Source organism: Lasiodiplodia theobromae (assembly GCF_012971845.1).
Source record: "Lasiodiplodia theobromae strain AM2As chromosome Unknown scaffold_22, whole genome shotgun sequence".
Taxonomy (NCBI): Eukaryota; Fungi; Ascomycota; class Dothideomycetes; order Botryosphaeriales; family Botryosphaeriaceae; genus Lasiodiplodia; species Lasiodiplodia theobromae.
In genome coordinates, this window is record NW_023336428.1 from 330,106 (window position 1) to 358,030 (window position 27,925).

The 27,925-nt window shown below is 54.2% G+C and overlaps 5 protein-coding genes across 5 annotated transcripts; 4 read left to right on the forward strand and 1 right to left on the reverse strand.

The window, feature by feature from the left end:
• Positions 1-1,193: 1,193 nt before the first annotated feature.
• Positions 1,194-2,279, forward strand: LTHEOB_7379 (uncharacterized protein; the record flags this gene model as incomplete). Its single annotated transcript, XM_035516738.1, has 1 exon — positions 1,194-2,279. The coding sequence occupies one exon, from the start codon at positions 1,194-1,196 to the stop codon at positions 2,277-2,279; it is 1,086 nt and encodes a 361-aa protein (XP_035371350.1).
• A 3,934-nt stretch (positions 2,280-6,213) lies between these two features.
• On the forward strand, positions 6,214-6,483 carry LTHEOB_7380 (uncharacterized protein; the record flags this gene model as incomplete). Its single annotated transcript, XM_035516740.1, has 1 exon — positions 6,214-6,483. One exon carries the CDS (start codon positions 6,214-6,216, stop codon positions 6,481-6,483), a length of 270 nt encoding a protein of 89 aa, XP_035371351.1.
• A 3,309-nt stretch (positions 6,484-9,792) lies between these two features.
• Positions 9,793-10,697, forward strand: LTHEOB_7381 (uncharacterized protein; the record flags this gene model as incomplete). The annotated part of the gene is made up of 3 exons (XM_035516741.1): positions 9,793-10,042; positions 10,093-10,282; positions 10,340-10,697. 3 exons carry the CDS (start codon positions 9,793-9,795, stop codon positions 10,695-10,697), a joined length of 798 nt encoding a protein of 265 aa, XP_035371352.1.
• Positions 10,698-12,364: 1,667 nt separating this feature from the next.
• LTHEOB_7382 (ATP dependent RNA helicase) lies at positions 12,365-14,319 on the forward strand (the record flags this gene model as incomplete). Its single annotated transcript, XM_035516742.1, has 2 exons — positions 12,365-12,578; positions 12,629-14,319. 2 exons carry the CDS (start codon positions 12,365-12,367, stop codon positions 14,317-14,319), a joined length of 1,905 nt encoding a protein of 634 aa, XP_035371353.1.
• Positions 14,320-22,493: 8,174 nt separating this feature from the next.
• Positions 22,494-22,697, reverse strand: LTHEOB_7383 (uncharacterized protein; the record flags this gene model as incomplete). The annotated part of the gene is made up of 1 exon (XM_035516743.1): positions 22,494-22,697. One exon carries the CDS (start codon positions 22,695-22,697, stop codon positions 22,494-22,496), a length of 204 nt encoding a protein of 67 aa, XP_035371354.1.
• Positions 22,698-27,925: the final 5,228 nt, after the last annotated feature.

Genomic DNA, 27,925 nt, shown 5'->3' on the forward strand with positions numbered 1-27,925 from the left:
GATAACCGAGGAGCGCCGCTTTAAGCCACCCTTGTTTGCGTCTTGTGCGATGAGGTACGTGCGCCAGATGCCGTCGCACGGCTGCGGTGAGAAGACAGGTGTTTCCGGCCCCTGGAATGCAGCCACGTATTTAATGGCGCACGCGAGTGTTGCAGCTATACCCCTGGCCTTCTTGGTCTCTACCTCTCGCTGTTTTCTTTGGAAAAAAACATGCGCGAGACCTTTCTCTCATGCCGGCGGCGTCGTCATGCAAGGCAGAGTCAGGATGTCCGTCGGTGGCATCCATTCAAAGCAGAGTTACACGTTACGGCAAGCGACATGAGTGTGCTAAACTAGAAAATTCTCGGGACTAATATCCTCCCTTAGACATGCCGCGAAGGACACGCTCGCAGGAGCATCAGAAATTAGAGTGTCCCAACAGTTCTCAGCGCAAAGACAGCTTGTCCGTGGATTCGGCCTGCAACCGCCGGTCCTCAGAACCTCTATGCACCAAAGAAGCCAGCAGCCCCCCGGTCAGCCTTGCACAGGATATGTCCTACCAGACAGAGGCAGAGCGGTCACTGACGAACGGATGGTCCATCGAACAGCACACATATGACCCTAACGAATCTCTATCGTCCCAAAATAGTCGTGGGTCACCTTCTCCTTCGGTTGAAGTGCCAAGGATCAACGTGTCGTTATCGGATGGAGTGGATCTACAGGAGCTTGCAAGCCGTCGGTTACCAGCCCACTGTTCGAAGAACAACGACGAAGCAAGGCGGGAGGACTCTTCCGTTGAAGCCGCGGGACAGGATGGAATATCTGTATCTCAGAATGAGCCTTTGGACAGTCTCGAACTGCAACCACATCAACAGCAACAGCAACAAGAACAACCGAAACCACCTCCTCCACCACCACCTCCTCCTCCACGTCCTTCACTCCCTTCTCTCTCAATACTTCCCCCACCACCCCCACCACCTCCTCCCCCGCCTCCTCTGCATCCGGGTCAAACTGCACTGGCTACAGCCACAAGTACTACAAACCCGCGGGTGTTATCACCGCACCTTGTTCCCCCACCTCCGCCTCCGCCTTTTCCGCCTCCTCCATCTTCGTCCTCAACATACCTCTCAACCCTTTCGCAAATCCCGAGATACCCCCAGAACTATGGACAGTCTAATATACCGAGCTTGCCCTCTGAACGTCTTCGCAGATTCATGGATACCCTGGAAGAGGCGCGGACTCAACAAGAAGACCACCAGGAGAGAAGAGAACAAGCCTTGACCGAGCGCCAAAACCTACAGACAAAGAGAAAGGAGCTCCGGCAGAAGCGGCTCAAGACTCGTGACGTCCAGGCCAATCTTATGAGTGAGTTTCGCAAGATATGCTTGAATGCTAAAACACTCGACCACGAGACCATCTTCGAGCTTTACGACGAGGTCGAGAAGGCGCACGATGAGCTTGGAGTAAACGAGGAAGATTACGATGAGGAAGAGCGGCGGTACGATGTCTTGGAATATCAGTGGACAAAGAACGAAGGTGATATCCTTGGAGATCTTATTGAAGACATTGAAGAGCTCGACATAATCCCGCCCCGTGAGGATAAAGCCGAACCGGACCCAAAGCCTGCCACCACTCCGGATTTCTTCTCCACCCAAGATGCCTTCCCAGATTCCAATTCAGGAACCAATACAACCACTGAGGAAACCCAGCAAGACTTTACAGACTGTAGCTCAAATGATTCTCAGTACGGAATAGCCGAGATTGCCAGAGGAGACCAAGCCGGCAATTATACCGATCCGGACATGGAGGAGATACCCCCAGAGCATAGGAGCCAGCTTTTGGATTCCATGCGGCAAGTTGATATTACCAAGGGAGCTGGACTTCCCGAGGGTAGGAGAGCGTCGGAGCCCGTTAGGCCCCAATCGGACTTTTTACGGCCCCCAGTGACAGCGCGGCGACCGAGAAGTGAGGCTGACCTGGCAGCTGTGGAGCCACGTTGGCAAAGTATCAGGTCTCATGTCAGCCACTGGATACTGGACAGCCTAAAGGGATCCCTCTTCCAAAAGGCGCTTGCCAAGGCGCAGCTTCCAGGGGAGAGCCTCGATGAAAAGGCCTGGTGGGGTTTACTCAAAAGCGTTTGGTCCACCGATGCGGCCAACGAAGGGCCGGAAGCCGAAGAAATGGAAGACGAAGTGGAAGAGGGAGAAGAAGCGGCTGAGGATGAAGAGGACGATTACTTCGAATCAGACGACCGAGAATATGCATTTCAGCGAGGCATTCCAGGCGGTGAATGGAGTTAGGATTGGTTCTTTCACGAGTTTTCTCATGATACCCTTCCCATGTACTATTTTGAGGCTCAAGGGCCTTCACGATCCAAAGAATCGGACACTTCACATGTGCGCTGCACGATCTCCGATATCACGAGCTTTTGCGCGCTGCTTTAAAGAATCTCTTTTTCGGTCTAATGTCTAAGGTTGGGTGGTTCCGCATCCTCAAACCGCGGTCTCACCTGATTGGTCTGGTCTCTCCCGCTGGGCCGTTCCGCTGGTCAGGCGGGGCCGCGCGGGAAGCTGCAGCGCCCCCAGCTACCCATGTTATCTTTCTTAGCGCCGGTCTCATGATCTCTCCGGGCGCCTACTGGCTGCCTTCTTTGCAGGCGGCCGGGGACACACAGACAAAACGCAATCTATCGAAACAAGCTCGAGACTACGGATAAAAGCCTATCATTAGGCCTCAGCCCGGGGGGCCGCGGCTTCCTAGCGCTGCCTGAAAGTCCGTCCGCTTGACGCGCACGCCGGGGGTAGGGGGTGGGTGGTGGAGAGTCGGGTTCACTATTCGCAGCTTCCCACGTCAGCAAAGCGCTTCCCGCCCATTCGGTGAGACGTATGTGCGTCCGCCACGGGTTCGCCGCGGAGATCGACCGACCCGTGCGTGCAGTTGTGTCCCGCGCACCCTTCCCTTTTAGCCCTGGAAGGAAGCGGACGCTAGGTGCGGCACGTTGTGACGCTGTGTGACTGTCAGATGGCGCCGTCGCACAAAGGGGACGGTGCCAGGGAGACAGCATCGTTTCGGAATCCAGCTTGCTTGCGGGTGGCCGCCTGCCGCCGGAGATCAGCCTTATTGGGCTGGCTGCGGGACCATCCCTGTCGTGCAGCGCCAACCGACCGTGATTCTTTCTCTGGCGGTTATCGCTCCTCCGTCTGCCTTTCCGTTGACTCACTTGCTGATAAATTGCTAACGACTGTGGAGAAGAAAAGGTGGAGTTGCTGCGTCCTTCATTGGACTGCAGTGCAGCTTCGTTATCAGCTGCCAGCAATGTCTGCAGCGCTGCCGGATGCCTGTTTTTCCCACGAGGCAACATGTCCACCTGACCTGAATCCTCGCGGAGAATCAGAGTGCTGACGTGGATCCGGCATCCAGTCTGCCGGACGCCAAGTGCCTCCCCTGGTCTCCGTTTTCACCACTGGCTATCCATCTCAGTTTGCTACACCGCTGCGCCGTAAAGCAGCGGAGATTTTCGGACCAAGGCTACACTTTCCCAGCGAACCAGGTGCCGACGTCTGCGAGTAGCATGGCGATTGGCGTTGCAGTTGATGCGAGGTAGGTTGCATATCCGCCGTGCTCACCCCACTCCCGCATATCTGAGGGCCCTTTCAAGACGCTACTGGCTCGAGCAGAGCCGCACTCCATGCTTTTGTGCGGGGTTGAACTTTCTGGTGCTCCTCAAAGACTCCAATCCAGAGGCACTTCACTTTCTCTCTGCTCACCGCAGGCATGCGGCGAAGCACTCAAGGCAGCTTGTGACCCCATCATCAACATGCACCTCCGGCTCTCCCAATGAGCAGCAATTCGCCCCCGGATCGGAGATGGACTCGAGAGCAGGCAGATGTTTAAGGCAACCTTCTCTGAAGACGAGCTGTGTCTCATCATTTGCCTGAATATATGCAGTGAGATACGCGGCGTTATCAGCTGGCACAGCAGCCCTCCTATCTCGTATGAACTTCTCTGGTGGTGATCCATGGCCGCGGCAGGCTGATACGGTAGCAGTTCCAACCATGGTATCAGACCTCAAGTCTGCTTCGAAAGGAAAGTCTAACGCCAGGGTCATAGGATGCTCGATATAACTGCCTAACGAGGATTTTCAAGAACTCGGGAGTCACCCATGTGCCGCGCTCAGATCTATCAGACCATTCGTCAGTTCGATCATTGTGATTACGTGAGTGTTCCTGCATGAAGTACAGAGTCGGCATCATCGGTACATGTTCTGAGCTTCAAATGCAGATCTCTCTGGAATGAGTATGACAGCATCCTGCCGAAAGAGACTCCTGCTGCATTTCGCGCACGCCAATGCAGATTTGAGCCTCAATCGTTTTCCAGACGGCAAATTACAGCAGTCTCCTTTTCTGTTAAAACATGTATTGGCTCAAGTCGTCGGGCATGGTCAGCCCTGCACCAAAAGAGAAGTTCATGCTTATCGACACGTGCATACCCGTCGAAGAAGGTAAAACTATGACATGTTCGGCATATCAACAAGCCGAAACCCCCACGAACTAGCACCTGCAGGCATGTATCGTTCCATGGTTCGGACCACGTGCTGCTCACATGAACGTTGGACGGTTCGCGTCGAAGTGACGGAATCCTGCGGTGGCAAGCCAATCAAAAGTTCAAGGTAGCGAGGCATGAGAGCTATCGGGCTACGTCATGGTTCAGACCCCGCATTACAGGGATGGCAGCAAGCAAGGCAGTGAAGAACGTTGGCATCTCGCGTTAGCTGCGGCAGCTACCAGCCCTGCAACGGTCGCGACGGGTAGGGCCGCTTATTCGCGCCATAGTCGGAATCCTGTCGATCGCGCGTGTGATAAGAGCGGACCTGCGAGCCTGACGTACTGAGACACGCCAGCAAAAGTTCGGGCAGCAATTGACCGGCAAAGGCTACAAAATAGGGCGGCCGATTCCCCTTTAAATATCCCCGTCGGCCGCGGCAGCATCTCCAGACCAACGTGTCGAATCCCGCTCGACAAGAGCGCGATCTTGCAGGGCCACGCTCGGATTATAACCGATGACAGCGCACAGCCTTGCCGGTACCCCCGAATTTAGCATCACGGTGCAGCTCAACCACCGATCGCTTCTCCAACCAGGCCCGCACGTGCTTGGCCGAATCAGGCCGCTCGCGAAGCACGAGAGCCTTCCAGGTATGCAGTGACGCAACGCTGCATCCCGGAGCTATCCGCGAAAGCAGGTTTCACAGCCGGCGAACAGCTGCACCCAATGGTCCTGGCGGGATGCCCTCCGGCAAACAAGTTCCATTGCCTTTGGTTTCATCGAGCTTCCCTCGACGAGGCAGTGCAGTGTTGGTTTTTCTTCCTTCTCTCTCTCCACGCGGGCCAATGCGACCGATTGGCAGGAAGAGAAGGAGAGATGGGAGAGAAGGCGTTCTCCCAGCCACAAGGACGACTAACAGAGAGACTAGCAACACGGACTTGCCGACGGTTTTTGCTTTGCCGCCCACCCCGCGTTGCGACGCACCATCCGGATCGTCAGATGTGCGCTCGCGCGCGCGAAAAAGCGCACGCGGCGCTTGCCTCTCCACCAACCGCATGCCCTCTTCGACCGGTGAAGCTGTACAAGAGCATTCTTGGGAAAGATGATATCATAAGATTATGCCTTCGTCGGGCCGCCCGGGTGGCGGGAGGCAGGAGAAGGCTGCCGTTTTGTTTTATCGGGCCCCCCGGGCGCTGCGCTTCCTTCGTGATATATATATCCGTTTTTCTCGACTGACCGCGCCCCGCTCGGAGTACGAGCATACAGCCGTCCTACTCTGGCTGAATCACCGACGGTACTACTGCTACACCGACGAGCTGAGAGGATCAGGTAATCTTTCTGTCCCAGCCGGCTGCGAATACTCATGTGTATGCGCTGGTAGCGCTGATGAAACTTCATGCGTGTATGCGCGCTCTGGTCAATGGCTCTTGGCCATTCTCTTTGCTCTTATTAACGTCAGGTTGCTGGGAATAGGGGTGCGCGAAACCCTACGACTCCTCCCCCTCTGAAAGTTGCTACTACTACGACGAACGGCAACACAGTCCCCCCCACTTCTCCCACTCCTCGTCACAACCGCCACCACCACCACCAGCAGGCAGCAGCAGCAGCCCCCACAACAAAGAGAAACAAAAATCACAACATCTACGAATTACCACTACCCTCACCCCCGCCACTACCACCACTACAAACACGATGCAGCGACGCGACGCCACTACCACTGCAGCCAAGCCCAAGGACGACGGCCGCCTAAGACGAGGCTCCGCTGAAGACGTGCGGCGCTTCCAGGACGGCGACGAGGTAGCCATGGCCATCGAGGACCGCGGCCAGGTCGTGCGCGCCAACTTTGTCGTGCGCCGCGGCCGCCTTAACGCCCAGGAGGGCCGTTGGGAGTACCAGCTCTGGCACGAGGATGGCACTGCTTATGACTCTGGCCATTGGTTCCGTGAGACAGAGCTGAGCTAACAAGGCGATTGGCACAATGCAACGGTGTGAATGGGGGCAAGAATAAAAAATAAAGAGGAGCGGGCAGGCATGAGAGAAAGAGACGGAAGGGAAAGAAAGAAAGAGCAGCAGGCAGAAGCATGACTGGACTGGAAGTTTGCCCCGGGTGGGTGGAGTTTATTTTTGTCGCCGTCCTGCCGGAGCTCGGGGGGCCTTTTTCTTATCTCTCTGTGTGTGTGCGTGCGTGTGTATGTGTTTTCTCATTTTGTTTGGTCATGTTTGTGATTTGATAGACGGGACGGGGGGGTTGTGTGCCGCTTCCCGCTGGTAACGCCCACCGCTTTTTTATTTTTATTTTTTTTTCCTTTCAATTCTTTGGACCCCTCCCGACACTGTGTCGATGTTGTACGGCAGAATATGCACCTGCTAGCATGAAATGTAACATTCAGCCTACACCCCGTCTTCTGACTCATCCCCTTTTTCATCCAATGCTCTCTGGCGTGGCACTTGTCTGCCTAACTTTTCCCGGGGGGAAAAAGCTGCCCTATTGCTTTTCCAGGGTTCTGGTAGCGACACACATGCCCCTGACCCAGCGACCTGTGGGACCCACTCTGGACACCCTTGCTGCATAAGTTCTATCGTAGCCAGTTACCGGAACACTGGTCTTGACATCGGGACACACGGCCTGTGGCATGGGGTCTCCATGCGATCAACGTTTTGCTGCTGGGTTGTTTTTCACGGCGGTCCGACTTCTGGCCTGCAGTAGGCGCGCTGCAATGTCCGGTGCTGACTGCGGCGATGGTTCAGCTGACTGGGCGACACATCGGGGAGGTGCGAAGCATGGGTCGAGGCCAATAAGTGCAAGCGCTAAGAGTGATTGCTCACAACAGCCGACGAAGGAGAAAGAAAGAGTCGGATGCGATCCCTTGTAGTCTTTTCGGGGATATCATTCATTAACAGAAACGCCAAGGCAGGATAAGCAGCCATCCGATATGCATTATCGTTGATTGGGTCTAACACGGGACCACGTATTGGGCCCTGCGAAAGCGGAATGAGGTGATGACCGCCTGACCTGCATCGACGTACGTCATGTTGCTAGCTTTCACTTGTGGCTGGAGGCTCTGCTCTCTCGTAATGTGTTTACTGTATTGAGGGGTTTCCCATGGTATCAATTTTTCTACATACCGAACGAAGTCCTAAAAGAAGAATAATATCATAAACTACAGATGTAATTATAGCCAAATTCACGGGAATCGTCCCTGCTCACATTCGAAGTTTGTGATACGTAATATATGTGACCGAACCAGCGGTCAATTGAAGCGTATTTGATCGTTTCAGGATTGTTTCGGAGATTTTTGAGGTGGCGGCTGGGCCTCATGCGATTGTATCGAAGCGAAGCTGGATTGAGACATGGCTCGCTTCTGTCCCCCTTGTTGCTCGTCAGTTTCTTCCCAAAGCCCGAGAAGCTCAAGCCGCAGACCTGAAGCGGGATCTATCCTGGACCCGGGACTTGAGTCGCTCTGTGCCTGTCCGCTGTTCGGAATCGGCTCGCCAATAGTATTTTCAGGGGGCTCGGCAGTGACTTGCGCTTCCTCAATCCATTGGTTGATTCTGTCTCTGGGGTTTTCAAGATTGGGCAATGCTGGCATAGCTCGTTGAGGCGTATGGGGACCAGCTGAGATGGAAGACTGCTCGAGTCGTTCCCTTGAGTCTGAAGGGTGTGTCCAAGATAGAGCTCTCCTTGGCTCCTTCTCAGACGAGTTCCTCGCGTCATCGTCGATTATTGGTGGTGGTGGCGGTGGAGATGCTAAGCCAAGCCGAACGCACTCAGCCTTCAGCCTGTTCACCTCAGCTTTGGTCTGAGTTAATTGGCGTTGCAGTGACTCCTTTTCTTGTTGGTACTGGTTGTAGAACTCAAGATCGGGAGGAGAGATTGGCTGCCCAAGATTGAGCCTGGTTTCTCTCTCGCCGCGCTCAAGATTAAACGTCTCATCGAGTTCTGCGAGTTGTTCCTCAAGAAGGGGGACGTCCGAGCTCTTGTCATAGAAAGCCTTTAAAGTCTGCTCCCTTGAATCATTCTCTTCTTGGCCTGAGGAAGATTCTTCTGCTGGTGGGGGAGTACCAGGCGCTTGTGCTGTCTTGATAAGGGATGGAAGAGCAGTCCGAAGGTTTCCAAAGAACTCGTTCTCTTCTTTGCCCAGCTCGTATTCAAGCCGACTCAGTCGTTGTTCGAGATCATTGGTTTGTTCCAATTGCTCTGAAAGGTTATCCTGCACGCGCTTGATGCTACTTATTGCTGAAGACAATCGAGTAACATGTTGAGACGCTGTATCAAGATTCTCGGCTTGGACCAGTAGTTCCTCTTGTGCTTGCTTGAAATCAGAGATGCAGCCTTGTAGTTCCGAACGTCGTCCAATCAATTCGAACCGTGTTTCGATAATGTCTCCTCGCCTTCCTTGCAAATCAAAATGCCGCTTGTATAGACTCTCGTAGTCATCGCTCGCCATTCCTGCACTCCTCCGCTGATTCTGCGTGGCTGCTTGGCTCTTGACTTGCGTTTTGGTTGATGGAGAGTGGGGTTTCCTGAGTATTTGCGACTTTTGATTCCAATTGAAACGTAAACTGTTCGGCTCATGTGTATCTGGCGTAGTGCTCGCTTGGGATGGCGCATTCCATTCAAATATTGCATTCTTGGGCGAAATTCAACATTGGGCTTTCGTCTTCGGCGGTTTAATTAGCGACACTCGGGCATTTTTGCATCGTATGGCCGCGTTGGGCAGTAAGTATATAAAGGTTCGCTCACCTGAAAAATTTGAGCCGTCTCCTATAGCTGGTCAATCTTGCACATGTTAGGCATCGCACGTCATGGCTGCTGACGGAGCCCAAATTGAGGCGTCGGTGGCGCCACACGAGCTGAATGGAAGCAAGTTGGGCGGAATGTGTCGGGCAAATAAACCCGACGGCTGTCAACTTGTGTGACGGATAGCAAAACCTGCGGCACGGCCCGGCCGGACCCAGGCAGGGGTCGGATCATGGGTCAGCTCGCTTCAGTGTGACAGCTACAGGAGTAATCACATGGTCACACAATGTCGGCTTGAGACTCTTGCACCCCGCTCGATAGGCGCCAACCCACCAATCATCCAAATATTTTGTGGTGCCATGTGCTGCAGATCAGCATGCTGCCATGGCCAACAAAGCCTGCACTGCAGCCCTCACACACCATACCGAGCCGGGCGCGCAGAGCCGCACTCCATTCTTAAGACCTCGTGTAAGCTTGCACAAGGCCTGCATCTCTAAAGCCCAACTGTCCAGACCAGCCCCCGTCAAACCATGTCTGCGCCCGAGTGGCAATGGGATGCCAGTCACCAGGCCTGGTACTACTGGGATCCCGTCCAAAACCGTTATGTCTGGCAAACCCAGACCAACAATGAGGAAGAAAACCAGGACAACAATGTCGTTTTGACCACTGTCGAGGAAGGAACGCCAGAGCAAGTCACAGATCCTCGAGCTCTACAGTCAGGAATCATAGCTCACAAGAGAGTTGGTGCACGAGCAGGTGACGCTGAGGGGCTTGATCGACGTAAGTGTAATGCGATGCCGGGTAAATTCATGCTAATCTAGATACTGCAGGGTTCGTCAGACACTACCCAGGCAGGGATTTCTACAAGGTCGGAAGAGTTTTCAAAATCCTTTGGCCGGAGCCAGCCGGAAATTGGCATGAGGGTGTAACTTTCGTGACTGGAGCATACGGTGAACAGATTTACAACAAGATTCGTTGGTTTGTCGTTATCCGGGAAGGGCAGGATTGCTGCACTTGCCTGTATGTGAATTCTCGTGGAATACCAAGAGCCTTCTACTGACCCTTGTATACCTCCAGACCAATCCAGACGTACAATAAGCAAGGGGTAGCAAAGCCAGGAGTCATCAAGCCGGAACACTCTGTCGCGTACACCATTGACACCTATCCATACGTTCCTGACTGGGAGGACCCTCGCAGGGAAATGCTATCGCCAATTCCCGTCATTCCCATCGATCCAGCACAAAACAAGATGCATCCCATGTCTCGCCTCAATTACGCGAAAGTATACACTGTGGAGCATAACGTCAAAACCCTTGATTTCGGTTATGTTCCTCCCGACATGGTTGCGAATCTGCAACAGAACTTTCTTACTGTCTTGCAGGGACCACCATCTCCATCTTCAAGGAGGACGGCTTCAAGCGGGTCTCACCAGTAGGCTCCCTTCAAGCGGCCTTGACAGGCGGACACCACAGAAAGCAGAACTGGATCCACCCGAGTGCAAGGCTTGTGACAAATGGAGATGGCGGGTGGTGCGATGTCTTTGAATAACGTGTGACTACAAGTTGCCAGGCCATATACGTCAGCGCTATGAACCAGGTAGTATTACTGAATGACTGTGCTTTATTTCGTAAACTTTTTATGAGTAACGAACCACCTTTTTCTAGAGTGTGATTCCCTACGAAATTTGGATTTTTCCTTGTATATAAATCGATGACGCAATGAAGTTTGTTGCTTTGCATTTTCCACTTGATGAATTTAAAATTTGTGACCTCTTTCGAAAGATCAACTAAATGGCATCGCTGCCCTCTTCAATATCCAAAACGTATTTTTGCTGGCATGGGCGTCTCTGCGTTCACAGCTCATTGAAGGATCTTGATACGCTCTTCACTACAAGTATAAGCATTCTTACCTCTCCATATATACAGAGGGGTGCTGCAGCAGATAGCTAGCATGAAGAATAGCAGGGCTCCTAGCTCTGCCCTGGGAAAATGGGCATATGTGGGTAGTTGAAGCTATCGTCCGGACGTGTATGTAGAATTTTTAATTCGACATTCTCGTCCGGACGATAGCTTCAACTACCCATGACATGAGCAAAAAACAAATCCACGCTAGCTATCGGCTACAAGAGGGGACTGTAGATGTGGGTCCGCGGCGCCTAGTCCGTCCCACTTCCGGAAAAGAAAAATTGTATCCTAGGCTCAGCACCACCACGACCCGCATGAACAAGGGCATGGGATACGCTCTATTAGATTGAAGAAAGTAGCAAGTAATTAAATAGAATTTAATTGATAGGGGACTGAAAGAAACACTACGTAAGAGTCCCTGGGGCGTGAGTTGCACCAGCAGCGAGTTTGGTTCAGCTATCAACCTTGTCAATCCCCATGAGCAAAAAGAACAATGAGGTCTCTCAGTATTGCATTAGTTTTCACTACTCAGGCGTACTTACCCCGCCCAGACCGTGTCGCGTCATGGTGATGGAGTTCCGCCCAAAAAGAAAACTCAACACCACAACCACAACAACAATCAAGCTATCCAGAAGCAAAAGATAAACTCTCCGACGGGGAATCGAACCCCGGTCTCCCGCGCTTGCTAGAGCAGATGCTTTGACAAGCGGAAATCATCACCACTAGACCATCGAAGATATCGAGCTCCTTGAAGGAGCTGATGGTGTTGTGTGAAAGTCAGGTCGACAAACAAACATTATAAAACGAAAGAGCGCCTTCAACTCTGTAGAACTACAAGAGAGCGAGTGTCCAAATGTAGAGACGGGTCCAGATTGCAGAAATTTTGGCGTGGCTCCAATATTGGTTCGGCCGCGTGGCCAGTGCGCAGAGAAGAAAGCTAAGCAGACAATGCGCGGGTACACGAGAACATATAAACAAGTTGGCTTGATAGATATCAGAGCCTCAAGAGAAGCTGCATGTACCATCTGCAAAATTTGCTGATGATGCAGACAAGTCAAATGAAGTGTGAGATGATGAGCGCTGGAGGACAGACAGGGGCCGTGCGCGGGCGGTGAAGTTCTGCCAACCCCAGATCCCAAAAAATGTCGTCGGCCGCGACTTTGGCGCAACAACACCATCACTCCGACTCGATTGCACCATGGGTAAACGCAAGCTGAACGAACACGACGTTCCCGAAGACGCCGAGGTTGTTGCTGCCTCGACCCAATCAGCCCAGCCCTCGCAGCCTTCTTTCGACAATCTCGGCCTCGACGCCCGCCTGCTGCAAGGAATCGTGCGCCAAAAGTTCTCGACGCCCACTCCGGTCCAAGCCAAGGCCATCCCGCTCGCTTTAGAGGGCAAGGACATTCTTGGTATGCAGCTCCTACTCCAATTCTCCTTCGACTTGCTAATCCCCCACAAGCTCGCTCCAAGACCGGCTCCGGCAAAACCGCCGCCTACGTCCTCCCCATCCTCCATTCCATCCTCAAGCGTAAAGCCGACGCCTCCTTCACGAAATGCACCTCCGCCCTTATTCTCGTTCCGACGCGCGAGCTGGCCGGCCAGGTTTCCAAGACAGTTGAAGCGTTCGCCACCTTCTGCGGACAGGACGTGCGCGTAGCCAATCTCACGCTGCGCGAGGATGATGCCGTGCAGCGCGCGCGCCTGGCCGACTCGCCGGATGTCGTCGTCGCCACTCCGGGCCGCGCTTGCGTCAACTTGAACGCCGCCGCGCTCGTGCTGGACCGCCTCGCGCATCTGGTCATCGACGAGGCTGACCTGGTTCTGTCGTACGGCTACGACGACGACCTGGAGAGTATCTCCAAGTCCATCCCCAAGGGCACCCAGACCTTCCTCATGAGTGCCACTCTTAGCAGCGACCTAGATGACCTTAAGGGCCTGTTCTGCCGCGACCCTGTCTTGTTGGAGCTGGATGAGGAGGATAAGGACCAGGGCAAGGTCAGCCAGTATATTGTGAAGTGTGCCGAGGATGAGAAGTTCCTGCTCATCTACGCCATCTTTATGCTGAAGCTGGTTAAGGGCAAGGTCATCGTCTTCGTGGGTGACATTGACCGCTGTTACCGCTTGAAGCTGTTCCTCGAGCAGTTTGGCATCAAGAGCTGTGTCCTCAACTCGGAGCTGCCGGTCAACTCGAGGATCCACGTGGTAGAGGAGTTTAACAAGAATGTTTACGACATCATCATTGCTTCGGATGAGCACGAGGTGCTGGGTGACGAGGACAAGAAAAAGAAGAAGCGCAAGGCCAAGGAGGGTGACGAGGAAGAGGAGCAAGACGAGGCGGATGGCGAGAAGGAGGATGCGAAGGAGGATGCTGCAGACGGCGCGGAAGCAAAAACAGGTGACGACTCCACCGAACCTCCCAGGAAAAAGCGAAAAGGCAGGAAGAAGGACAAAGAGTACGGAATTGCGCGTGGTATCGACTTCCAGAACGTCTCGCTGGTCCTCAACTTCGACCTCCCCACCTCGTCCAAATCCTACACCCACCGCATTGGCCGCACCGCACGCGCTGGCAAAAATGGCATGGCCATCTCCTTCGTCATTCCCAAGGACAAGTACCGCAAGCACAAGCCGACGTCAATCGAATCATGCAAAAACGACGAAGAAGTGCTAGCCAAGATCTCCAAGAGCCAGGAGAAGCGGGGCAACGCGCTGCAACCGTACCACTTCGACATGAAGAAGCTCGAGGGTTTCCGGTACCGTCTGGCGGACGCGCTGCGCGCCGTCACGCGCATCGCGGTGCGCGAGGCCCGCGCGCGCGAGCTCCGCCAGGAGCTGCTCAAGTCGGAGAAGCTCAAGCGCCACTTCGAGGAGAACCCCCAGGACCTACTGCACCTCCGCCACGACGGCGAGTCCCGCACCGCCCGCCAGCAGCCCCACCTCAAGCATGTCCCCGAGTACCTGCTTCCTGCCGGCGGCAAGACGGAGGTCGAGCGCGAGATCGGCTTCGTCGGGTTCCGCAAGGATGATGGGAGGGAGAATCGTATCAGGAAGGCTCGCGTGCAGAATCGGTTCAAGGGTAAGGGCAGGATTGCGAAGACGAAGAAGGCGGATCCGTTGAAGACGTTTAATGCTAAGGGGAGGGGGAAGAAATAAAAGCGGTTTTTTTTTTGGATTAGGGGGAGAGGGTGGTTTTGGTTCTTCGGAGGAGTGGTAGATTGTGTGAGAATAAAAGCATTCGTTGTATGTCGGCGGGTTTGAAGCATTTACGGGCGTTGCGCTTTGATGGGAAAGCGGGAGGGTTATCATTATATCATGGAGTAGCTGAAATGGAGTGATTGCTTTGTGGGCTTTGCGAGTGTTGCTGTTGGTGTGATTGTGAAGTGAGGTGATGGTGAGGAGGTCTTGTACCTCTTGTGTGTCTGGTGGGATGAGTGACATGAAGTCATTGTGCGTTTACTTGGGTATATTGCTGGTATCAGAATTAATTTACGAGGCCAGCAGGTTCGACTTACTTTTTGCGTGACTGTTGATGATTGGAAAGTGTAGCTCAGTACTTACAAACATAGCCAAACGATCCCAGAGCAGCATTACCGGGATATAGTCTTGAGTAGCTGTGAAATGTGGCTAACTGTGGACGCACTACATCGGTTTTGTCGAAGGTCAGCATCCTGATACCAATTTCCCTTTCCGCACATGTGGGGGCATACAATCTCAAGCACCTTCACCAGTGGTCCTGGAGCGTGATTTCCATCTTACTACTGTAGACCCTTGCTTACTATCACATGCCGTTGTGGCAGTTGAGTTCCACGTGAGCGAAAGCTGATGCTGCTTCCTCTTCCTTCAGAGCGCGTATAAATATACTACCCTATACAATCGTGTTGTTCTTCACTCGGTACAAACGCCATCTTTTCACTCACGAAAAATACAAAATCATCACTCCTGATAACCAACTGTCATTCAGAGCGACTCTCGTTGTTTTGTGTCTTTTCTGAAAGCAGCTTGCGAACTGATCCGAGAATCAATGGACTGGCGAGGATTGCTCGCTCACTGTAGTGTGTTAAGCTTCAGCAGCATCATATTTATATGATGCGCTAGGGCATGAATTGTATAGTGCCGAATGGCAGCAATGGCTTGTTGTGACGAACATTGAATGTTTGCTGTGCTGCAGTGATTTTAAGCCAGCATTGACCCTTCGGGCTGAGGAAAACGCCGGCGCGAGCGGCCTCCTTCATGATTTTCCAGTCTAGAGCTCTACTTCAAGCATAAAAACCTTGTAATCAATAGTTCTGGTAGAATTAGGGGGCTTTGATATCGATTAGCGGAAGCCAAGTGTTAACTCATGAGATAGCGGCCTCGAATCAAACACTGGTGTAGCCGTGATGGACTTGAATAAATAAATCCCTTCATACCAAACGAAATCTCGGCAATGCCATTAGGCAATCTACTAGTCAGTGTTTAACTTGGTGCTATAGAACGCTTTAAAGACTTCGCGCCTGACGTTTTCGAGTACGACACAGACGAAGGGGGTGGGATTGTGGCGTCAGTGATACTATTTTTGTAAATCTGGAAACCAACGGAGTGGAAGTATTGTCACTATCCCACCTCTACCAACACTCCAATCCTAAGGGCACAAAGGAAAACTGATGCCATCGGCTGGACCCCAAATCGGCAACTCAAAGCCTTACGCAGTTCCGTGGTTGACATTGGTGAACAGTACCATTCTGGGTGAAGGCCGGATATAACAGCAAGTTTCGGGAATTGGAAAGGAGCATTTTTAAAAAGTGGTGAAGACGGATCGAGAACGTCAAATGATAGAAATCACGCACATAGCTGAAGAAATAAAGACAAGCATCAGAACTTGGTGAAGGCCAATGGCTTAATTTCCGCATTTTGTTGGTCTTTTCTTTTCTCAAAATACTCCTCACAAAAAGCCGTATAAAGATTCTGGACTCTTCACGCACACAGACTATTGGAATACATGACCATGCTTTCTCTTTGGGTGACGAAAAGGCATAAGTGACTGGCTATTTTTGGACAGGAAGTTCCCATATCGATGATGCACGCTCCGGTGAGAACCGACAGCCTTGTGGGGCAACGAACGACCGAGCTTTGACGCATTCAGTTCGCATGCTCTAGACCAGATAGCATCGGGACGGTCTCGATAAGCGTGTATCCGTCACAGGGTTAGGGAAGCTTCTTTCCGGTGAAGGCGGCGGCTGCCGCTTGCCATCCTTCGTAAAAGACTTTGATCGCGCCATGTTTTGTACCTTGGTCCCGTAGGGCTGGCGTGCGGCGCCATGTGCCAGCTAGGAGGATATTGCTACAGCAACGAATGATAACGTGCATATGGAGATAATGGAACGGGTCTAAAGATATGCAGAAATCCTTGACTTGACAGTCTTTGTCTAGTTCGGTCCCAGGCAATGGTGGTTGAGCCTTTCCAGATGCGGGCAGCTCGCAACGTTGCGGATTCGCAAAGTTAGAGCGGGATCGGGGTGGAACAGGCTACCATCCTAAACAAACAAAGCAAGAGGGATTCCCCCGCATTTGAAGAGTGGGCGACTACGGCGCCCGACAGCCATGCGAAACCATGATGCGGGAAGGGCTGAAACGCGGGAGCCTAAGTTTTCCTCCGTCAGCACTACGAGGCACCGTCCCAAAGCATGCGGAGAATAAAGTCCCCGTTGACACGGAAGCGCCGACGGTAGTAGATGTGGGAGAGCGGCAAGAGCGGTTGGTGTTTCGCAAAAGAAAGACCGACGGCGTGCCGCATCCTGGGGGATCACCCCGGGCCCAGAAAGCCATGTGGCTGGCCGGGCTAGCTGATAGCGGCTCTGGTGGGGTGCTAACAATAATAAAGTGCAGCAGATGGTTTGGAGGCATCCCGTCTTTAGGTTTAACGGCGGAAACTGTTCATGCCGGAGCGGCCGAACGACACAAGCATCCCCCCATCTGCTGGTTGCCACAAACTCAGGCCCTCGCGTGGGCGAGACGGACAAGTGTCCGCGGTCTAGACGTGCGCAGTGTCGAGGCGAGGGATGTAAGGCCCGCGGGTGGAGACGGGCGATGTGGATGATTAATATCGAATTCCCTAGATCGGACAAAGAGTGGTACAGATATTAGTGCATGCCAGCCACGTGCAGTGAAGATCCCCAAGATAGAGCGTAGGAAAAAGAAAACCGAGCAGTATACGCGTCCCGCAGTAGTCGGTTCTGCAAGCAGGTGGGGAAAGGGGGTTCACACAGCGGGATCCCCTGAAGCTGCAGGAGCATATGCATGGCGGGACCGATCTGAGGAGCTAGGGGGCGGGAGTGAGGTGGAGGGCGGAGCTGTGGCCGGGTCGCTGTACAGATAGTGTACCCTACGTAGTGGTTGCGTCTGCGTGTGAAACAGTGGATCTGCTCCACAGCGATCGAAACTCCAACCCCCCGAGTCTGGGCCGCGAAGATCCGGGAGTTGCAGGATGGGGAAGTCAGACCACCGAGAAATTGCGGTTTGCGCAATGTGGATCGTCGACGCTGCGAAGACAGGAGTCTCACCAGCCACACGAGGGGTGTGCCACAGGGCGATGTGCGATCGCCGTGATCGTCCGTTGCAGTCGGGCCCAGATCCTGGGTAGCGGCAATCCAAAGTCGACTTCAGCGTCGCGTCGGGCGGCCATGTTGCTTACTCGCTCAGGATGCAGCCACTGCGCCGAAGACTCAGGCGGCGTCTGCAAGGCCGACAGCCTGACTCGGGCTGCGACTCGCCGGCCCGCCGCACGTCGACGCCGACTCTGCCTCACTGTCGCAAGCAAGCAACCGCCGCAGCCTCACACCGCATCGCCCTCCCCGCTGTCGCCGCTGTTGCCGTTGTCGCGCTGGGCGCACCTCTGGAACGGCACGTCGGGCGGCGCAATGCCCCGAAACCCACAGGTGCAGCCGCGGCTGTGATGAGAAAAATTTTGCCCGCCTCTTCATTTCAACCTTCTCGTGTCCGTATTGATACTCGACGATACCACGTGCACACCGCTCCAAACCAGATCCGACCAACCACACGCGCCTAAACATAGCAGCAGCTTCACCGTCCAAGCTCCCATGGCCCGCAGCGCCATCCTCACCGTCCGTCTAGCGTGATGACCGGCAGACCCTGATCCATGGCGGGTGCTGAAGCCCCGTCGTGCGTGTGCGTGTGACGAAGCAGAAGAAACACTGATGCCGCCAGCCTATCGTACCTGCGATCGCCGTCACATTGCCAGCGCGCAGACGCCGACTATCGAGAAGCAAAGCTGAGTTGCGTCAGCCCGGCGACGACAGCTCGGCCCTGATAGCCGTAGCGCCTCCTCATCAGCGGCCAAATCGCGCGGACCGCAGGCCGCCCGCGGCAGTTGCGCCGCTAAGGTACCGCCGAGCCGTCGCCCTTTGCTCCCAGACGACGTCGATACGCAACCCTCCTCCAGCATCTGCTGCTTGCGGCCATACTGTCGTGCTCCTCGCATCCGTGTTCCGCCGAGCACGAGCCGTGGGCGTGACCACGGCGAGCTGATGCCCATCAACGTGGCACTGTCGTCCACACGGCTCAAAGAACAACCGCCGTCCAATGCCACAATCCATGGCTCAGTTCCTGGCGTGCATAACTCTTCTTTCCCTTTCCCCGCGTCCACAACCCGGGGGAAAGGGGCCGCTCGCTGGAGATGGCTGGAACCTTCAGTGAGATGAGCTGCCCCATCCCAAGCCAAGCCACTTACGTCGCGGGTGGATGTTCATGACCGTCCCGGATGACTGGCTGGCCCCGCCGCGCTTTTCTCTCTGTGTCCCCTCTGTGTTTCGTCACGCCTCGCGTTGTTTTCCTGTTCCTTCCAAAACCCACCACCCCCTTGTTTCCCCACTTCCGCCTCGTGTTGTGCCAGGGCTGCTAACAATAGCACCGATCTGCCCGCCAAATCCGCGATCGGTCGGCGCGTGCGCTAGCTACCCGGCATCACCATTGCTCTGCTTCTGGACGAGACCAAGGGGGCCAAAGATGACGAGGGGTGCTTAGTGGGCCGGTTATTATTCTCGGCCCCTCGGCCTCCGCCTCTGATACTGCTGGAACTAGTAGTATGCCGCCTGGCCTCTTTCAGCTTGTGTTGCAGCTCATGACCACCGCCTCTGAAGGACAGCGTTGATGGGGGAAAGGGATCCCGAGCCAAGAAGAACAAAAAAGAAGGGCGGGGAAGGATAGTTTGGACCTTGTGTGTGCTCCCGGAGGAGGGCCAGCGTGATAACTGTCTGCACATTGCCGTTGTCCGTCTCTTGGGTCCTTGGTGGATGGCAGCAGACAGCTTACCTAGTAGTATTGGCACCATGCATTTGTTTCTGCATGCATGCATGCTGTCAGGCATTTGTGCATTGCTTTCGCAAGCAATGCCACGCATTAGGTAGCACATTGGTGCAGGCACACACCCTTCCCGGGGTTGGACACACAAAAAACAACCCCCTTAGCCCCCGTTCTCCAGTCCCACCTGCCCCCCTCTCGTCCCCCCGCCAACGCAGAGACACATTGCGGAGTGCAGCAGCACAAAAAGGCCAGCAAACCTCCACGTCCAATGCAGCGTGGTCCAGGTGGGGCCAAAAGACCGCGGCGGTGCTGGCTCCGGTGCCTTGAGAGGCCAACATGGCACCACCCCAAAGAAAAACGCTTCTCGTCGTCATCATGCAGAGGCGTCCTTTAGGTTTAAAGGATCTGGATTCAACCTAGTCAAGGGTGGCGGCTATACAAACAAGGCCCGGGAGGAGCCGGGGCGTTCCTCTCGGCGTTTTCCCTTGGTGTTCGTGTTTAAACAGACGCCGCAAGGGACGAAGGAACGCGTCACGGGCCATTGTGCCCATCTCCTTCCTTCTCCATCTTGTGCATGTCGTCAGCGGTGACATGATCGTGGTGTTGAAGCATTCGCTGGCGAGCGCTGATCGTCGTGACTATGACGGATGATGATGTTGACGGGATGCACGTACCTCCTGTTCAATACTTGCTTCCTAGTCCTGATCTGGCCTTACATCTCGGTCTTATCTCGCGCCGCCTGTGAGCAACCCGGCTTTGCTTTCCCCCCCTCTGCAGCCTCGTGCGTGCTGTTCGTGCATAATGTCCGGCCGGCGGCCGGTGGTAGCGTAACAGCATCGTCAGCAGCAGCAAATAGGGTTGGCGTGGAAGGAGCGGGAGAAAAAAAACAGGGTCAGCCGCATGCAGCAGGGCCAGCCGCAGTATTGCAGTAGAGAAGCGGCTGGCTGTATACTGCTGCGTGTTGCGGTCTGCGGTCACTCACTTACTGCATCTGTATGCGTGCCTTACACCGTGCAAGGGCAATATATGCGTCCTGCGTTTACATTGATCCATTCCCCCACATGCGCCCGTCCAGACAGGGATCAGGGAACGCTATGTACACAATCCCAAAAGCGTGGGGAAGGTAGCAAGCGCGGGGAAGAAAGGGTTGAGGTAAGAGTAAGTCTGACACCGTTTGCTTTTCCCTGCCTTTGCCTGCTCCAATCACACGGCCGACGCAGAAGCCACCGAGCATTAGTGAGAATGCACAGTATATAGACTGCAGGCCGATAGGGTAATTCCGGAGGAAGTGTCGGAGCCCGTCCGGCTGTGCAATTGTGCGGATAGGATTCTCGGGGAGAGAACTAGACCAGAAAACCAGAGGGGAAAAAGAAAGGGCGCGTACGCGCTCTCTCTCCCGTCTGCTGATACTTGGCGATCATTCATCTGCCATGGTTCGATCATGAAGCAAACGCCGAAGCCGCGGTGAAGCCCATCGCCGCGAGATCTTCTCAACGGAACGGAAGAGGCGTGTGCACAGCCAGGAAGAAAAAAAGCACAGGTCCAATGGTGAGAGCAGCGAAGCGCCCAGAGACTGGAGAGCCCAAGCTTCCAAGGGTCTTTCGCCCCTCTTTGCACGCCACTGCCAGTCATTGGCGCTGGGGATCGCGGTCAGCGCTGTGCTGTGAGTGAGCGTGCCACTTTTTTTTTTCTTGTTGCGTTGGTGCCTCGGCGCAAACACACACAGAGCGGATTGTGGATGGCGCAATGCAATTAATCAGTCGGTGCGTCACTTGCGCGTTGTGGCTGTCGGTTGGTGCGTGAGGGGGTTGCGTCGCATGAGTCGTAAAACACACCCCATCCCTTCCCTCACCCCCGGTCTAGAGTCGGTCTCAGAGAGTCCGCGCGGCTCGGCCTCGGCTATTGCCTAATCCTTGCACCTGCTTCGTTTCGCTTGTCGTGCGCCTCGCGATGGCAAAAAATTGGGCAAAAGCTGCAAGCGATCGCAAAATCATGATCTTCGATGTGCGTGGTCCTACCGCCGCAGGCTATTGTGTTCTCGTTCGTTCTGCGTCTAGGGACCTGCGGTGGTTTGCCGCCGTCGATCAGCGGTATAGGAGAAGTCTAGACCTGTCGCCCAAAGGCGGATTTTTTTCACACTTGGGCGTCTTCGGTTCCCGGGGGCTCGGGTGGAGAAAGCAGGGAAAAAAGGCGAATGTTCGGCTTCGGACTACTGGGGACCGGCGAATGGTCAGATGCTTTCGTCGGGCACGAGTGCAGTCGAACCAAGGTATGCACGTATGCACCCTGCTGCTGGGTAATGCAAGGTGCGACCTGCCTTCCACTACTCTGCATGTGAGAATAGTGAACAGAGTGTCGGTAGAGGCGCGTGTGAGCTTCAATGTGACCTGTAGTTTTTGCTCGCCCGGAGCTGTGGTTCCGGAGGGGCGCCAGTTCACGCTGCAGAGAGTAAGCGGGACGACTTGCTGTTTTTGCGTCGAGGTATTTGTCAAATTGTAGTATCAAGTACTAAACAGGCCTTATAATTTGGAATGGGGATATCAATCGTGAAGAGAAGATGGCTCAAAGAAGAAACATGATCTCCTGGCGCCTGCGCCAGAAGAGGAAGGTATTGGAAGAAAAAAAAAACGTGCGCGTCCGTCCCGCTAAAACCCAGATGTGCCCCGATGTTTGCCTCGTTGCCCTCCCAGCGGTGAAAACCCTTCCCAGCGATAGCGTCGTGTCAGTCGTGAAATCCCCCGTGCGCTCTCGTGATCCCAGAAGCTAGCCGCCATGGCGCTTCTACTTCGTTTCTTTCCTTTTCCTTCGTGGGGTGACCATCCGCCTTTCCGATGCCAGAGACCGTTAAAGGGAATGACTGGCTCCTGCGCCCTGGGAGGGGGCGCGGCACGGCGCAGACCATCCGGGGGAGAGGAGTGTGGACCGGGGACCAGGGGAGTGATATGGTAGTGTGTGAGTTGTGAGCGTCCAAATTGGTGGAGTCAAAGTTGTGGAGTTGTGCCCGTGCACATGTAGCTGGGCGGCACGTCTCATCTGCCCTTAGCAGTGGAGGCGGCGAGAGAGGCGAAAGAGGCCGTCATGGCCGAGTAGGAGGAGCCGGTTGACGAGACCGAGGAGGCACTGGGCGAGCGCACCGGGGCCTGGAGGTTGAGGGTGATGCACGAGGAGCAGCGGCCGTTGGGAGAGTTGCAGCGGCCACGGCAGCCCCGCTCGTAGTTGGCGCAAGAGAACATGGTGGTGGTAGTGTTGGCTGAGGTTGGTAGCAGTGGTGGACAGCAGCGGGCAGCGGCGGTATATAGTAGTGGCCCAGGCGGGTGATTGGCGAGTCGGTGGAGCTTTGCCTGAGTCGAGGACGAGTTCTGGAAGGCGGCGATGGCTCGAAGAGGATGGGGGCTGGGGATATATTTATCTCTGGGGCGGGAGGCGGTGGTAATTAATGCGCAACGGGAGCAGGGAGCAGGGCCGATGATGTAGGTGTTGCAGTGGCCAGGTGGGAAATTCAGGCGCTTGGCCGGTGGGGGTCTAGGGCGCTTGAAGGACCAAGGAGGCTGCAGGAAGGTGACGCTAGCAGCGCGGTGCAAAAGCAGGGCAGCTTTTGTGAGCGGAGGCCTGTGCGCGGCCAGATGCTTGGCTGTGATTGCAGGGCGCACCCTCAGCTAGCGGGAGGCCGCATAGCTGTGAAACCCGCGCGAGCCCAGACTCCAGGCTCTCACGTGCCGGTGATCATCCGCGCACCTCTGCTTCCCCAGATCGTCTCTAATTCGCGCGCAACATGACCCTCACACCACATCGACCTCGAGAACCTTCGCGTGCCGCGCGAGGCCGAGCGTGCTGCGCCCTCGGGTTGCGCGGATTACGGCTCGTGGCTCATCCTGCCGCTGCGCCTGTTGCCTAGAGCTGCCGTCGACTCCGTTCCGCTGCTGACGCAGCCCGCGTCTGGTTTTCATTAAGACAGAAGCTGTTCCCATTCGCTCCCCCTGTCCGCTCTGCCATCGTCGATCCGCCGTTCTGTGGTTCCGCCACCGCCCGGTTCCTGCATACAGCGGTTGCGCTGCGACAATGGCTCCGCCGGCTACGCTGTGCCGTCTCACTCCGCCGACGCAAGCCACCGTGCTTGGCCGCCTGCCGCCTGCGGAACGAGCAGACGCCGTATCCGGGCTCCCGCCGTGGCTGACTGCGTGCTCAGCCTTGCTCGCATTCATGGGCCCCGGCCGACGCGGCGAACCGCTGCTGACGCTCGCCCGAGGCTACCGTCCGCTTTCGAGTCAGGCTTGTTTACCCATATTGACATCGAATTTCAATATATCTCGAGCGCCAGTTTTCTGAAACCGGCGTCGGAGAGGTGCACTCAATGGACGGTCCGAGAAAGCTTGTCCCGCTGATAGCGTAGTTCTAGAACGATTTTCCTTCATCTCAGATGCCCAAACGCTTGCGGTGGAGCCCCGTAGCGAGCTTTGCCGACCCACGCCAAGGCACATCGCTCGATGCTGCGACGGCCAATTGCGCCATCCTCATTGGAGCCGGGAAACACGCACACCTTGTTTCGCACGTGGATCTCATCAAATCAACCTCCAATTGACGGTTGTGTGGCAGCCGGCCTGATCCCGCCGTTTCTCCGATTTTCGCAGCGGCCGACGCGTTACCTTCCTGTTCTGGACCATCTCCAGACTTCCATTGCCGAGCTGCACGCTTCACCTGAGCGAGCAATTCGCATTCTTCTTCAAACGCTGCTCGTGCTCCGTAGTTCCCGCCACCAACAAACGGTCCGGTCAGGGGAGATTGGGTCAACGGGCGTGACCGCCACGCGAATCGAGTCCCCACGTCCCGCCCAGCTTCTCGTGTCTTTTACCTTCACCGTCTGTGGCATCTCTGAACAGCAGATGGCTCGTCCCACGACGATCCGGCTTGCATGATCTACTGACCCGTCGAAAGACCGTTAGGACTCGACGTCTCCAGCCCAAGCATTCGGCCGCTAACGAGTTACGCCGCCGCTTCCATCGTGGTCTAGTCCGCCTCATGGTCCCTGCTCCCCACAACTGCCACCGCCGCCACCGTTTTGCCCTGCGCAATCCTACAAGGCACCCCGTGTTTCCCATCGTCGAACCGCTCGGGTCTCAAAATAACCCTGCCGCACGAACGGCGTCGAATCAGCCAGGACCTTCGCTGCCTGAGGACATCGTGGTCCCGGCGTCTCCGCCTCAGATCAAACATGCCATTCTGACTGCGCTAATAATGACTCCCCCTCGGGAAAGCTTCGACCGGCCGAGACCCTCTCTCTCATATCCACAGCCGATTCAGCGTGGCTTGCCTTGACGAGATCCACTCTGCCACGCTGCCCTTTTTCCTGCCCAATTGTCCCCGGAAAGGAAGTCAACTCCGCCTGTGTTGCCCGCCGTAACGCCCGCCGTCATGGCTAGACTGCGCTGTGCCAGCGGCATTTTCAGAAAGCCTCTGCCGCTTGACGCCCGATGTGTTGACGCGGCCTGAACGCGGTTTTTCGACGCAGGTGCCACTCTTTACCGCCCCTGTAGTCGATCTTAGTGCACCTTCGGCTATCTCTGCCTTTGTTTTTATTTTTCATTCGGGCCTGCACTAAGTAGCCGATATCGTGTCGATCACGAGGTGGTTTAAGAAGCTTCGAGATGCTACTCATGACGAGGACGCCCGGACGATGTACCTGATGCGGCTTAAGCTCGCCCAACGAAAATGTGATAGGAGTCAGTCACAAATGGTCGAGGTATAAGTCGAGGGACGGTCGGCTATTTTTGATTTCCATATCTTCCAATGGTGGTGTCAGAAGCTTCCTATGTATCTCTGGTAATTGAAGTTAACTCTGACCTCCAGGCTTCAAGGGCTCCGTCTTGAGCATCACGGTAGGAATGAACGCGAGAACAATTAACATCGTCCCTGGTCAATCTCAGCTGAAAGACCCGAGAACCCGGGCTTAGAGTCATGCAGCACCGTAACGCTGTGAACGTTATATGATTTGCTACTGCTGACAGGATACCCTCACAACGATCCGGACTTAAAGTGTAAACTTGAAACCATAATCTGCTACTCTGCTGGATCAGTTGACTCTGTGGTTTCGGCTTCTCACAGGAAATGAGGGCCGTGAGTCATCAATTTCACCGCTCGAGACGTGTTCAGTAAGATTTTACATTCGTTTCTCACGGCGAAGTGATGGCGGTGAGTTTCGGAAAAGCTATTTATATCTATCACAATTCTCGGAAGCTTCGTTTCTTAAGTTATCTTATGATTCTTACTTTATTATCTTTCTCGGTTACTCAGCTCTTTCCCCCCTTATCAGCACATAATTCAGCACAGCGCACATAAAGTCTTGCATATCTTTGCCAGATTCCTGCCATTGGGGTTGGCAGAAGGATGAAGTAATATCTCCTATCGGTTTTGCTGTCCGTGTTGCCCAAATTCTACCAGCGTCGGCACCAGACGAGCAGTGTTCTGCCATGGCCGCAAACTATGGTGGGTGGTCTCGTGACCGCCAAGTGAGATTTTAGTTACCCTAGGATATAAAACCCAAGAAAGTTCCAATATTGATAAAGCTGATCTAAAGGTATCGATAGAACCTTCGGAACCAATGATGTTCATGTTCAAAGCTAATTTGTGGACAGGATTCCAGCTTCGAGCCATGGAAAGCAGGGCTGAGGCCCTGAATACGGCAGTACAACATGCATACCCATGTCTCTCACGCTATATTACTTAGCTATATAGGTGAAATACAGCCTGAGCAAAAGACACTCTGTTAGATAGACTTCTAACCTAATTTTTGCTTTATTGTTTTTCAGTTGGGAATCCACAAGTTGAAAACAATGCCATTTCTTGTATAATTCCTCGATCATCTGCATAAACAGAATGAGTTCAACTCCCATGTCAAGTCTCTCCAATAGCGCTGTGAATAAAGACTACCTTCGAGAAGATATCGAGGAGGGCGCTCACGAACAATCCAATGCCAGGCTCCAATGGCCCGACGACGCGAAGTGGCCCACTCCAAAAACTACCATCAGGAAACTGCGAGGCCTGATAGATGCTTTCTGGCTGTTTGAAATCTCAACTTGGATCATTAGCGCCGCAGCCACGTCCACCAGCATCATTACCCTCCTCCGATACGACGGAGAACCCATGCCACGTTGGCCATTCGGTCTCACTATCAATGCCGTTGTTTCAATTTTCTCCTTGAAAATAAAGACGGCCATGGTGGTTCCAATCGCTACAGGAATCATTCAACTGGAGTGGCTATGAGTTCAGAAAGCGCTCACTCCAAGACATGCAAACCTTGGATGACGCCAGTCAGGGATCAGGGTGTTCTGTAAGCCTCATATACAGAAAAAAAGAAGGCCTGTGAGTTTTACCCAAATTGTCTTGAGTTGCTGGCTTTACTAATGAAAAATCGCTACCAGTCATCTTGACCTCTCGGCGCACTCGTCACACTTGCTTCTTTGGTTGTCGATCTGTCTATACAGCAAATTCTTACCTTCCGGGGAATCTTCACGGTCCCTCATACACAGGATCGAAAGATTGAAAGCTAAAGGGGGGAAATGGAATGGGCCGTAGTGGAGGGCGTCAATTACAATCGAACCGATGCGACCCAATTCCCAGTGGGGGTGGTGTGCCTCACCGGCACCTGTCATTCGCAAAGATACGGTACCTTGAGGGTCTGCCACAGGTTAGAGGATGTCAGATGGAAAATATGTGGATTGAAAGGTGATCATCCCATACAACGCCTGCAACTGCACTCTCCCGGATGGCCATTTCCTGCCTGTCAATACTACCGATCATACCGATCAACCATTTCCGAGGAATTGGACCGGGCTTTCTCCCAATTTTGCAGGTAGCACAACCTATTAACAAAATGACCGTGTCTTAGAGACCAACAGCCATTCCACAGCTATCTTTCATTAAGAAGCAAAATAATAGTGGAGCCATTTCCGCCACTGAATTTATGATGGAACTGTATGATATCAGCAAAAGAAACTTATATGGCGGCTGACTAGCCACAGATGTGTCAAGAGCTATGGAGGATATGTCGAAAACCGTATTTTCCAGGAACAGCTTCTTTTGAGTTGGCCAAATACGACGGTGGACACAGCAAACCATACGCTAGACCCTGATTTACACCCCAAAAAAGTTTTCTTCATCAATCATCCTCCACGGCTCAAGAAACCAAAGACACTGAGACTGCCTTCTTTAGGAATGCTCGAGCATCCTTCACGACTGGTATCGAAGAAGGGATCACTGACAACTCAGCGCTTCAGCAGCTCTCAGGTATCTGAACCAGTTCAAGAACAACTCCAGAGCCATGACAAGAAAGCATTGCTATCGTTTCGACCAAACTGCTCAGAGAACTACCGAGCGACGGCTAGGAGAACTCTGCCGAAACCTCTCGGAGAGCAAACACATGCATTCATGTCCGCTGGCGATGGCTCGCGTTCCCTTTAGTACTCCA